The sequence below is a fragment of the Gambusia affinis genome, linkage group LG04 (assembly GCF_019740435.1).
Source record: "Gambusia affinis linkage group LG04, SWU_Gaff_1.0, whole genome shotgun sequence".
NCBI classification, from domain to species: Eukaryota; Metazoa; Chordata; class Actinopteri; order Cyprinodontiformes; family Poeciliidae; genus Gambusia; species Gambusia affinis.
Genome location: NC_057871.1, coordinates 373,646 through 387,500, shown reverse-complemented (window position 1 = coordinate 387,500; position 13,855 = coordinate 373,646). Strand labels below are relative to the sequence as shown.

At 46.0% G+C, this 13,855-nt stretch overlaps 1 protein-coding gene across 6 annotated transcripts in view; it reads left to right on the top strand.

Moving 5' to 3' along the window:
* The window catches only part of LOC122828924 (sodium/calcium exchanger 1-like), a 26,332-nt gene extending 12,968 nt beyond the window's left edge, over positions 1 to 13,364 (top strand). For all 6 annotated transcript variants that reach the window (XM_044112982.1, XM_044112985.1, XM_044112987.1 and 3 more), the window contains 4 exons: positions 8,593 to 8,720; positions 8,981 to 9,080; positions 9,156 to 9,428; positions 10,512 to 13,364. In XM_044112982.1, coding sequence (XP_043968917.1) covers positions 8,593 to 8,720; positions 8,981 to 9,080; positions 9,156 to 9,428; positions 10,512 to 10,888 — 878 coding nt within the window. In that variant the 3' untranslated portion in view covers positions 10,889 to 13,364. The remainder of the gene's footprint in view (positions 1 to 8,592; positions 8,721 to 8,980; positions 9,081 to 9,155; positions 9,429 to 10,511) is intronic.
* The last annotated feature ends 491 nt before the right edge of the window (positions 13,365 to 13,855 follow it).

Sequence of the window (13,855 nt, the reverse complement as noted above, 5' to 3'; positions counted from 1 at the left end):
CCCATCCATCCATCATCCATCCACCCATCATCCATCATCCATCCATCCATCCACCCATCCATCATCCATCATCCATCCACCCATCATCCATCATCCATCCATCCATCCATCCATCCATCATCCATCCATCCATCCATCATCCATCATCCATCCATCATCCATCCATCATCCATCATCCATCCACCCATCATCCATCCATCCATCCATCCATCCATCATCCATCCATCCATCCACCCATCATCCATCCATCCATCCATCCATCATCCATCATCCATCCATCATCCATCCATCCATCATCCATCCATCCATCCATCCATCCATCCATCCATCCATCCATCCATCCATCCATCCATCCATCCATCATCCATCCATCCATCCATCCATCATCCATCCATCCATCCATCATCCATCCATCATCCATCCATCCATCCATCATCCATCCATCCATCCATCCATCCAACATCCATCCAACATCCATCCATCCATCATCCATCCATCATCCATCATCCATCCATCATCCACCCATCCATCATCCATCCATCAATCATCCATCATCCACCCATCATCCATCATCCATCCATCCATCATCCATCCATCCATCCATCATCCATCCATCCATCCATCCACCCATCATCCATCCATCCATCATCCATCATCCATCCATCCATCCATCCATCATCCATCCATCCATCATCCATCATCCATCCATCATCCATCCATCCATCATCCATCCATCCATCCATCCATCCATCCATCCATCCATCCATCCATCCATCCATCATCCATCCATCCATCCATCCATCCATCCATCCATCCATCCATCCATCCATCCATCCATCCATCCATCCATCCATCCATCCATCCATCCATCCATCCATCCATCCATCCATCATCCATCCATCATCCAACCAACCATCATCCATCCATCCATCATCCATCATCCACCCATCATCCATCATCCATCCATCCATCATCCATCCATCCATCATCCATCCATCCATCCATCCACCCATCATCCATCCATCCATCCATCCATCATCCATCATCCATCCATCATCCATCCATCCATCCAGCATCCATCCATCCATCCATCATCCATCATCCATCCACCCATCCATCATCCATCCATCCATCATCCATCCATCCATCCATCATCCATCCATCCATCATCCATCATCCATCCATCATCCATCCACCCATCATCCATCCATCCATCCATCCATCCATCCATCATCCATCCATCCATCATCCATCATCCATCCATCCATCCACCCACCCATCATCCATCCATCCATCCACCCATCCATCCATCATCCATCCACCCATCATCCATCATCCATCCATCCTCCATCCATCCATCATCCATCCACCCATCATCCATCCATCCATCATCCATCCATCCATCATCCATCCATCCATCCATCATCCATCCATCATCCATCATCCATCCATCCATCATCCATCCATCCACCCATCATCCATCATCCATCATCCATCATCCATCCATCATCCATCCACCCATCATCCATCATCCATCCATCCACCCATCATCCATCATCCATCCATCCATCCACCCATCATCAATCATCCATCCATCATCCATCCATCCATCATCCATCCATCCATTATCCATCCATCATCCATCCATCCATCATCCATCCATCCATCCATCATCCATCCATCATCCATCCATCCACCCATCATCCATCATCCATCCATCCATCATCCATCCATCATCCACCCATCATCCATCATCCATCCATCCATCCATCATCCATCCATCCATCATCCATCCATCCATCCACCCATCATCCATCCATCCAACATCCATCCGTTCATCCATCCGTCCATCCATCCATCATCCATTATCCATCATCCATCATCCATCCATCCATCCATCCATCCATCCATCATCCATCCATCCATCCATCATCCATCCATCCATCATCCATCCATCCACCCATCATCCTCCATCCATCATCCATCCATCCATCCTTCATCCATCCATCATCCATCATCCATCCATCATCCATCCATCATCCATCCATCCACCCATCATCCATCCATCCATCCATCATCCATCATCCATCATCCATCCATCATCCATCCACCCATCATCCATCATCCATCCATCCACCCATCATCCATCATCCATCCATCCATCCACCCATCATCCATCATCCATCCATCATCCATCCATCCATCATCCATCCATCCATTATCCATCCATCATCCATCCATCCACCCATCATCCATCATCCATCATCCATCATCCATCCATCATCCATCCACCCATCATCCATCATCCATACATCCACCCATCATCCATCAACCATCCATCCATCCACCCATCATCCATCATCCATCCATCATCCATCCATCCATCATCCATCCATCCATTATCCATCCATCATCCATCCATCCATCATCCATCCATCCATCCATCATCCATCCATCATCCATCCATCCACCCATCATCCATCATCCATCCACCCATCATCCATCCATCATCCACCCATCATCCATCCATCATCCATCCATCATCCATCCATCCATCCATCCATCCATCCATCCATCATCCATCCATCCATCATCCATCCATCCATCATCCATCCATCCATCCATCATCCATCCATCCATCCATCCATCCATCCATCCATCATCCATCCATCATCCATCCATCCATCATCCATCCATCCATCCATCATCCACCCATCATCCATCCATCCATCATCCATCCATCCATCCATCATCCATCCATCCATCATCCATCCATCCACCCAACATCCTCCATCCATCATCCATCCATCCATCAAACATCCATCCATCATCCATCATCCATCCATCATCCATCCATCATCCATCCATCCACCCATCATCCATCCATCCATCCATCATCCATCCATCATCCATCCATCCATCATCCATCATCCATCATCCATCCATCATCCATCCATCATCCATCCATCCATCATCCATCCATCCATCATCCATCCACCCATCATCCATCCATCGATCCATCATCCATCCATCCATCATCCATCATCCATCCACCCATCATCCATCCATCCATCCATCCATCCATCATCCATCCATCCATCATCCATCCATCATCCATCCATCCATCCATCCATCATCCATCCATCATCCATCATCCATCCATCCATCCATCCATCATCCATCCATCATCCATCCATCCATCATCCATCCATCCATCCATCATCCATCCATCCATCCATCATCCATCCATTCATCATCCACCATCATCCATCCATCAACCATCATCCATCCATCCATCCACCCATCCATCCATTCCATCCATCCATCATCCATCCATCCATCCATCCATCCATCCATCATCCATCCATCCATCCATCCATCATCCATCATCCATCCATCCATCCATCATCCATCATCCATCCATCCATCATCCATCCATCCATCCATCATCCATCCATCCATCAACCAACCATCCATCATCCATCATCCATCCATCCATCATCCATCCATCCTCCATCCATCCACCCATCATCCATCAATCCATCATCCTCCATCCATCCATCATCCATCCATCCATCCATCATCCATCCACCCATCATCCATCATCCATCCATCCATCCATCATCCATCCATCCATCATCCATCCATCCATCATCCATCCATCCATCCATCATCCATCCATCCATCCATCCATCCATCATCCATCCATCCATCATCCATCCATCCATCCATCATCCATCCATCCATCATCCATCCATCCATCCATCATCCATCCATCCATCCATCATCCAACCATCATCCATCCATCCATCCATCCATCCATCATCCATCCATCCATCATCCATCCATCCATCCATCCATCCATCCATCATCCATCCATCCATCCATCCATCATCCATCCATCCATCCATCATCCATCCATCCATCATCCATCCATCCATCCATCCATCATCCATCCATCCATCCATCATCCATCCATCATCCATCATCCATCCATCCATCATCCATCCATCCATCCATCATCCATCCATCCATCATCCATCCATCATCCATCCATCCATCCATCCATCCATCATCCATCCATCCATCCATCCATCATCCATCCATCCATCCATCCATCATCCATCCATCCATCATCCATCCATCCAACCATCATCCATCCATCCATCCATCCATCCATCCATCCATCATCCATCCATCCATCCATCCATCATCCATCCATCCATCATCCATCCATCCATCCATCATCCATCCATCCATCCATCCATCCATCATCCATCCATCCATCCATCATCCATCCATCCATCATCCATCCATCCACCCATCATCCATCCATCCATCCATCCATCCATCCATCCATCATCCATCCATCCATCCATCCATCATCCATCCATCCATCATCCATCCATCCACCCATCATCCATCCATCCATCCATCCATCCATCATCCATCCATCCATCCATCCATCCATCCATCCATCCATCCATCATCCATCCATCCATCCATCCATCCATCCATCATCCATCCATCCATCCATCATCCATCCATCCATCCATCCATCCATCATCCATCCATCATCCATCCATCCATCCATCATCCATCCATCATCCATCATCCATCCATCCATCATCCATCCATCCACCCATCATCCATCCATCCATCATCCATCCATCATCCATCCATCCATCCATCCATCCATCATCCATCCATCCATCCATCCATCATCCATCCATCCATCCATCCATCATCCATCCATCCATCATCCATCCATCCACCCATCATCCATCCATCCATCCATCCATCCATCCATCATCCATCCATCCATCCATCCATCCACCCATCATCCATCATCCACCCATCATCCATCCATCCATCATCCATCCATCCACCCATCATCCATCCATCCATCATCCATCATCCATCCATCCATCCACCCACCCATCATCCATCCATCCATCCACCCATCCATCCATCATCCATCCACCCATCATCCATCATCCATCCATCCATCCACCCATCCATCATCCATCATCCATCCACCCATCATCCATCCATCCATCATCCATCCATCCATCATCCATCCATCCATCCATCATCCATCCATCCATCCATCATCCATCCATCCATCATCCATCCATCCATCCATCATCCATCATCCATCCATCATCCATCCATCCTCCATCCATCCATCATCCATCCATCCATCCATCCACCCATCATCCATCATCCATCATCCATCCATCATCCATCCACCCATCATCCATCATCCAACCATCCACCCACCATCCATCATCCATCCATCCATCCACCCAGCATCCATCATCCATCCATCATCCATCCATCCATCATCCATACATCCATTATCCATCCATCATCCATTCATCCATCATCCATCCATCCATCCATCATCCATCCATCCATCCATCCATCCATCCAACAGCCATCCATCCATCCATCCAACATCCATCCATCCATCCATCCATCATCCATCCATCCATCATCCATCCATCATCCATCCATCCATCCATCCATCCATCCATCATCCATCCATCCATCCATCCATCCATCCATCATCCATCCATCCATCATCCATCCATCCATCCATCCATCCATCCATCATCCATCCATCCATCCATCCATCCATCCATCCATCATCCATCCATCCATCATCCATCATCCATCATACATCCATCCATCATCCATCCATCATCCATCCATCATCCATCCATCCATCATCCATCCATCCATCCATCCATCCATCCATCATCCATCCATCCATCCACCCATCATCCATCCATCCATCCATCCATCCACCCATCATCCATCCATCCATCCATCAACCACCCACCCCTCACCCATCATCCATCCATCCATCATCCATCCATCCATCATCCATCATCCATCATCCATCCATCCATCCATCATCCATCCATCCATCATCCATCCATCCATCCACCCATCATCCATCCATCCATCATCCATCCATCCATCCATCATCCATCCATCCATCCATCATCCACCCATCATCCATCATCCATCCATCCCTCCATCATCCATCCATCCATCATCCATCCATCCATCCACCCATCATCCATCCATCCATCATCCATCCATCCATCCATCATCCATCCATCCATCCATCATCCACCCATCCATCATCCATCCATCCATCCATCATCCATCCATCCATCATCCATCCATCCATCATCCATCCATCCATCCATCCATCCATCATCCATCCATCCATCCATCATCCATCCATCCATCATCCATCCATCCATCCATCATCCATCCATCATCCATCCATCCATCCATCATCCATCCATCCATCCATCATCCACCCATCATCCATCATCCATCCATCCATCCATCATCCATCCATCCATCATCCATCCATCCATCCATCCATCCATCCATCATCCATCCATCCATCCATCCATCATCCATCCATCCATCCATCATCCATCCATCCATCATCCATCCATCATCCATCCATCATCCATCCATCCATCCATCATCCATCCATCATCCATCATCCATCCATTCATCATCCATCCATCCTTCCATCATCCATCCATCCATCACCCATCCATCATCCATCCATCCATCCATCCATCCATCATCCATCCATCCATCCACCATCCATCCATTCATCATCCATCATCCATCCATTCATCATCCATCCATCCATCCATCATCCATCCATCCATCCATCCATCCATCCATCCATCATCCATCCATCCATCCATCCATCCATCATCCATCCATTCATCATCCATCCATCAACCATCATCCATCCATCCATCCATCCATCCATCCATCCATCCATCCATCCATCCATCATCCATCCATCCATCAACCAACCATCCACCCATCATCCAACCATCCATCCAACCATCCATCCATCCATCATCCATCCATCCATCCAACCAACATCCATCCATCCAACATCCATCCATCCAACCCATCCATCCATCCATCCATCCATCCATCCATCCATCCATCCATCATCCATCCATCCATCCATCCATCCATCCATCATCCATCCATCCATCCAGCCATCCAACCAACATCCATCCATCCATCCACCATCCATCCATCCATCCATCATCCATCCATCATCCATCCATCATACATCCATCCATCCATCATCCATCCATCATCCATCATCCATCCATCCATCATCCATCCATCCACCCATCATCCATCCATCCATCATCCATCCATCATCCATCCATCCATCCATCCATCCATCATCCATCCATCCATCCATCCATCATCCATCCATCCATCCATCCATCATCCATCCATCCATCATCCATCCATCCACCCATCATCCATCCATCCATCCATCCATCCATCCATCATCCATCCATCCATCCATCCACCCATCATCCATCATCCACCCATCATCCATCCATCCATCATCCATCCATCCACCCATCATCCATCCATCCATCCATCCATCCTTCCATCCATCCATCCATCCATCCATCATCCATCAATCCATCCATCCATCATCCATCCATCCATCATCCATCCATCCACCCATCATCCATCCATCCATCATCCATCCATCCATCCATCATCCATCATCCATCCATCATCCATCCATCATCCATCATCCATCCATCCATCCATCCATCCACCCATCCATCATCCATCCAACCATCATCCATACACCCATCCAGCCAGCCATCCAACCACCCACCCATCCATCCATCCATCATCCATCCATCCATCATCCATCCATCCATCATCCATCCATCCATCCATCATCCATCCACCCATCCATCCATCATCCATCCATCCATCCATCCACCCATCATCCATCCACCCATCATCCATCCATCATCCATCATCCATCCATCCATCATCCATCCATCCACCCATCATCCATCCACCCATCATCCATCCATCCACCCATCATCCATCCATCCATCATCCATCCATCCATCATCCATCCATCCATCCATCATCCATCCACCCATCATCCATCATCCATCCATCCATCCATCCACCCATCATCCATCCACCCATCATCCATCCATCCACCCATCATCCATCCATCCATCATCCATCCATCCACCCATCATCCATCCACCCATCATCCATCCATCCACCCATCATCCATCCATCCATCATCCATCCATCCACCCATCATCCATCCATCCACCCATCATCCATCCATCCATCATCCATCCATCCACCCATCATCCATCCACCCATCATCCATCCATCATCCATCATCCATCCACCCATCATCCATCCATCCACCCATCATCCATCCATCCATCATCCATCCATCCACCCATCATCCATCCACCCATCATCCATCCATCCACCCATCATCCATCCATCCATCATCCATCCATCCACCCATCATCCATCCACCCATCATCCATCCATCCACCCATCATCCATCCATCATCCATCCATCCATCCATCAGTAGGCAGAACAGTTGAGTTTGAAGACAAACTGAGATCAGGAGATCAGAGTCTGGAGAACTCAGAGAAGATAACTCTGCATTCATTTCAAAACTCACTACCTGTGTTGGCCTGCAGCTAAACAAACCATGTGACCTTTGTCAGATGGGGTGTGTGAGGACGTTTTGACACAGAAGGAGGAGGAGGAGCGGCGGATCGCAGAGATGGGCAGACCAACGTTGGGCGAACACGTCCGACTGGAGGTCATCATCGAGGAATCGTACGAGTTCAAGGTGAGAGTAAATCCCTAAAATCCCACCTCTGCCTTTTGGGTTCCTCCCAAATATCAGGAGGTCTGTTTGCACTGGATCCAGGCTGCAGCTTAACATGTACAGAGACGGAGCTCTGGTAAGAACACTGGTTGTCCACCAGCGGTTTGGTATCCCAGTTCTTACATCAGGCCACTTTGTACAGCATTCAGTCTGTCTTCAGAGTAACCACTGGTTTATGGCCAGAAAGGTAGACTTTCCGTTCAAGTTTGGTCTGGTTTCAGAACACGGTGGATAAACTGATTAAGAAGACCAACCTGGCTCTGGTGATCGGGACGAACAGCTGGAGGGAGCAGTTTGTGGAGGCCATCACTGTCAGCTCAGGTACAAACTGAAGGAAGAAAAACTGCTTCTGAGTTTTTCACACGAAGCAACAGGGAATGTTGTCTCTTTCCTCAGGTGGTGATGATGATGATGACTGTGGTGAAGAGAAAATACCTTCCTGTTTTGACTATGTCATGCACTTCCTGACTGTCTTCTGGAAGCTTCTGTTTGCCTTCGTTCCTCCAACGGACTACTGGAACGGCTGGGCCTGCTTCGTCGTCTCCATCTCTGTCATCGGCATGCTGACCGCCATCATCGGAGACCTGGCGTCGCATTTTGGCTGCACGGTCGGCCTCAAAGACTCCGTCACTGCCGTGGTGTTCGTCGCGTTGGGTACTTCAGTACCAGGTGTGACACAAGCTAAGGTTGATACCGCAGCCAGTAAAAACAGATTTAGGGTGCGTTCACACCAGCCTTGTTTAGTTGGCTTTCATTAAACTCCAGTTTGTTTGACTAGAAAGTCTGGTTCAGTCGGAGAGGAATAGTCACAGGTTGGGGAAAAACACCCTTAGTCTATGTCAGGGGTGGGCAGTACTGGTTCTGGAGGGCCGGTGTCCTGCAGCTCTTAGAGTCTCTCTGGTCCAACAACCTGAACTCAACAGCTGGATCTCCTCCTCAGTGCTCCTAATGTGCTACAAGAGCTTTAATCATAAAAACACAAAAATACAAAGTGATAGAAACAGAACAAGGTTACATTCTGCTATCATCACACATCAGATTATTGATCAATATTTTATTGATTACGTTTCTAAAGCAGCACTTACCAGGTTTAAAAGCACTCAGGGTTTCGACTGTTTTTCAGTTTTCTGGAAGTTTGTTCCAGATCTTTGCATAGAAGCTGACAGCTGCTTTTCCATGTTTGGTTCTGGTTCTGTTGCAGAACCTGAACCAGAACCAGAACCAGCAGGTTGATCCAGCAGCAGATCTTTATTCCGTCCAGTGATTTATAAACGACCAGTGAAGGACTGTAGAACCAGGTGTGACCTCTGACCTCTTTGATGGGACGTTTCCTGTGGAAACAGAAATCCCAGTTCTTAGGTCAGATTAAACTGGTTCCCACCAGGCGCTACGTGATTCTGTGGAACATTTTGGTTTTCTAGAGCGACTTCAGTCAGAAAGCATTAACCAGTTTACTGTAGAACTACAGCCTGTAGATCCGCATGAACATAAACTAACGACCTGCAGAATTCACAACCGGTGAAAACCAAGACCTCAACACAGACGCTGAACTTTACTCAACTGGCAGTTTACAATACAGCCCAGTAAATTATCGCTTTCAAATTTGTGTGGAGAAATTAATTTAGGGGAAGCTAAGAGCGCTGAACTTTTCCAAGTTAGCAAAATGCTGAACCAGAAGTCAGTTCAGCCGTCAGACCAGCAGGACTCTGGTCACTGAAAGAACTTTTTGTTTTCTTCGTCTCTCTTCGTCAGACACCTTTGCCAGTAAAGTAGCAGCAACCCAGGACCAATACGCGGACGCCTCCATCGGGAACGTTACAGGAAGTAACGCTGTCAACGTCTTCCTGGGCATTGGCGTGGCGTGGTCCATCGCCGCCATCTACCACTACAGCAAGGGCCAGGAGTTCAGGGTGGACCCGGGAACGCTGGCCTTCTCCGTCACGCTCTTCACCATCTTTGCTTTCATCTGCATCGCCGTCCTGATCTACCGGCGCCGGCCAGCCATCGGCGGGGAGCTCGGCGGGCCGCGTGTTCCTAAAATCCTGACTTCCTGCCTGTTCTTCAGCCTGTGGTTGATGTACATCATCTTCTCGTCGCTGGAGGCGTACTGCCACGTCCAGGGCTTCTAGGCCACCTGCTTCCAACTGAAGCTGTGATTCGGACGGTTTCTCCTCGGTCCATCGGATCATCTGACTGTCACGGGTTCCTATAACGTGTGTTTCTGTAAAGACTGAGCTCCCGAGAGGTTCTGGTGGGTTTTGGGTTCCTTCAGGTTCTGATCTGAGAGTCAGAATTTAGTTTTAACCAAGATGTTTGGGTCAGTCCTGCTGGTTCCCCTTACTTCCTGTTTCATTTTTCTAAGGTTCTGGTTTCAGTTGTTCAGGTTTTCAGTGTCTTGGTTCTGGTTTCTGTAGAACCATCTTTAAAATGTTCTGTTGGACCCAGAATGCTGCATGTTTTCCTCTAAGTTATCTCATACCTCCAGATTATCAAATCAAATCAAATCAAATCAAACTTTATTTGTATAGCACATTTCAGCAGCAAGGCATTTCATCACTCTGTTATTATATTTAAAGTGAGTTTTTTTCATGTATTTTAAAGTTCAGCCGGGTCCAAACGGCTTCAGGGGTTTTCTGTGAATCTGAGCAGCTTTTCAGACCACCAGGCCCCCCACCATCCGACCGGACCCCCGCCATCCAGACCCCCCCCCCCGCCATCCAGACCCCCCATCCAGACCCCCGCCATCCAGACCGGTTTGGTTGCTGACTTCCCTGTGTGATTCCTCCTCCACCTTTAGTTACGCACAATATTTAGCCTTGCATGAACTTTGAACCCACCGCCACAGAGTGACGTCACCAGAGATCCTTCGTCTTTATTCTGCCATGTGTTGGTTGTTGAATGCAGTTTCTCCTCAAAATATTAAAGTTTAGTGAGTGATGATGAGTCCACTTCTGTCTTGGATCTTCCAACTGGGAACCAGAGGTCCGTAGTAATTCAGAATTATTGTAACTGCTTATTGCAATCATTAAATAAACTGGTAATTTAGAAGAAAATAAGCCCCGCCCCCCCATCCGGAAACAAAGGCCCAGTTCTGATGTCGACGGTTTTGCGGAGCGATGAAAACGACCCCAGTTTCAGCTCCACAAGTTGAGACGGATGAGAAAACATCCGTCTAAAACAAGCAGCCATAATTTACTGGGCAAATATTAAATGATCCTCCATGTTCTGCTACAACCTTGTCAAGAAAAAGAAAAAAAGCTAATTAATAGTTTTGGGTGGATTATAAAAATAAAATAAGAGATGTAGGAATAAATTATAGTTTAATTAGTCCTGTGATTGTTACTCCTGTTATTCCACCATGGATAATTGGAAAAGCTGAAGTTGATTTAAGTTTATTGGAAAAAGGAAAACAACTAGAAAAGAAAGAGGTGGAAAGTAAAGAATATGCAGAGTATATACAAATATATACAGACGCTTCCAAAATGTGAAATGACAATATAGGAATAGCATTTCTAATTCTGGATTTAGATATTATGAGAAATAGAAGAATAACAGACCAGTTAACAGTGGATACAGGTGAATTAATGCTTTTAATGGAAACAGAGAGAGGGAGGTTATAATTTGTTCAGATTCAAGTAGTGCATTAATAAGTATTTTAGAACAAAATTCAGAATCAAGGCAAGATATTATATTGGATATTAATCATTCAATTTTTAGGATTAGAATTATGGGTCTTGGGTTAGATTAGTTTGGATTCCTGCTCACATTGGAGTAACAGGAAATGAGCTGGCAGATAGTTTTGCTAAGAATGCAGCAAAAAGTGTATTGTTGATTTAAATATTAAAAATATTAGTAAAATGTAAGGAAAAATGTCAGGAACAGTGGGATAGAGGAAGCAATGCAAGATTTTATTATAGCATCCAAAAAATGTTGGAGAATTTAGGAAACGTAGCAGGAATAAAAAAGAAGAGGATATTATATCTAGATTAAGGTTTGGACATACAGGTTTAAACAGAACTCTTAAAGTAATTAATAAACATGATACAGGTTTCTGTAGTTATTGTGGGAAATTAGAAAGAATACAACATATTTTTTTAGAATACAGTAAGTATGTTCAGGAAAGGGAGGAGTTAATTAGAGATTTAAGTAGGAATAAAAATTAATTAGATATTAGGATTTTTGCTCCAAAGATCGTCTGGGGATGTAGTTTTTAATAGTATTTTTAGTTTTCTAAGGAGAACAGGTATGTACGGTGGCCCTGAGGTGCAAAACACAACGTTACCGAAAACGGAAAGGGTTTGTCCCAGTTGGAGACCTGAGAGATCGCTGATTGGACGACAGGCATCAATACGCTGAGTCCTACTTACGTCGCCGCCATCTTGAAAGTGGCAGTTGGAGAAAACCTGCTGCGGGACGAGTTTCAACGGTTTTACTGTACAAAATGGACCCACTGCCTTTACGTTACGTCTTTTAATTCATTTCTGGAAATAGCAAATGCACATTGAATTATGGAATTGTGTTAATATGTCCATGAATCCATCACTGTAAAGGTGTGTGTGTGTGTGTGTGTGTGTTCATCAATAAAAACGATTTATCAGAATCGTATCAAATGTAATTATTGTGCCCCAAAACAATTAAATAATCACATTGTAAAAATTCTGCTGAAAGCTGAATTCACAATACACTCAAGGGGGAAATCTGTCACAGGAATCAGGTAAAATATGCCACACCTTTAATCTGATAAAAATAAATACTCAACCACTCAAACACTGAATTTGTCGATCTTCTGCAACAATGATTTATTCAAAAAAGAATTATTATACTACGAAATAATAATAGTTATCATGATAAAGAGATCAATAACCAAAATCCCTCAACAATAATTATGGTTACTCAGTTCGAATCAGCAAAAAAAAAAAAACCCTCACTAATTAAGAGTCCGAAATTTTCTGTTCCTTTTCCCAAAGAGATTATTGTCCACACCAGAGTTCCTTATCCTGAAAAATAAACAAAGTCCTGGAAATATTCCCCCCGTTCTACTCCAAAGTCCCGATCCAAAAGGGAAAAATCCAAACGTCAAAAACCCCTCCAAAAAA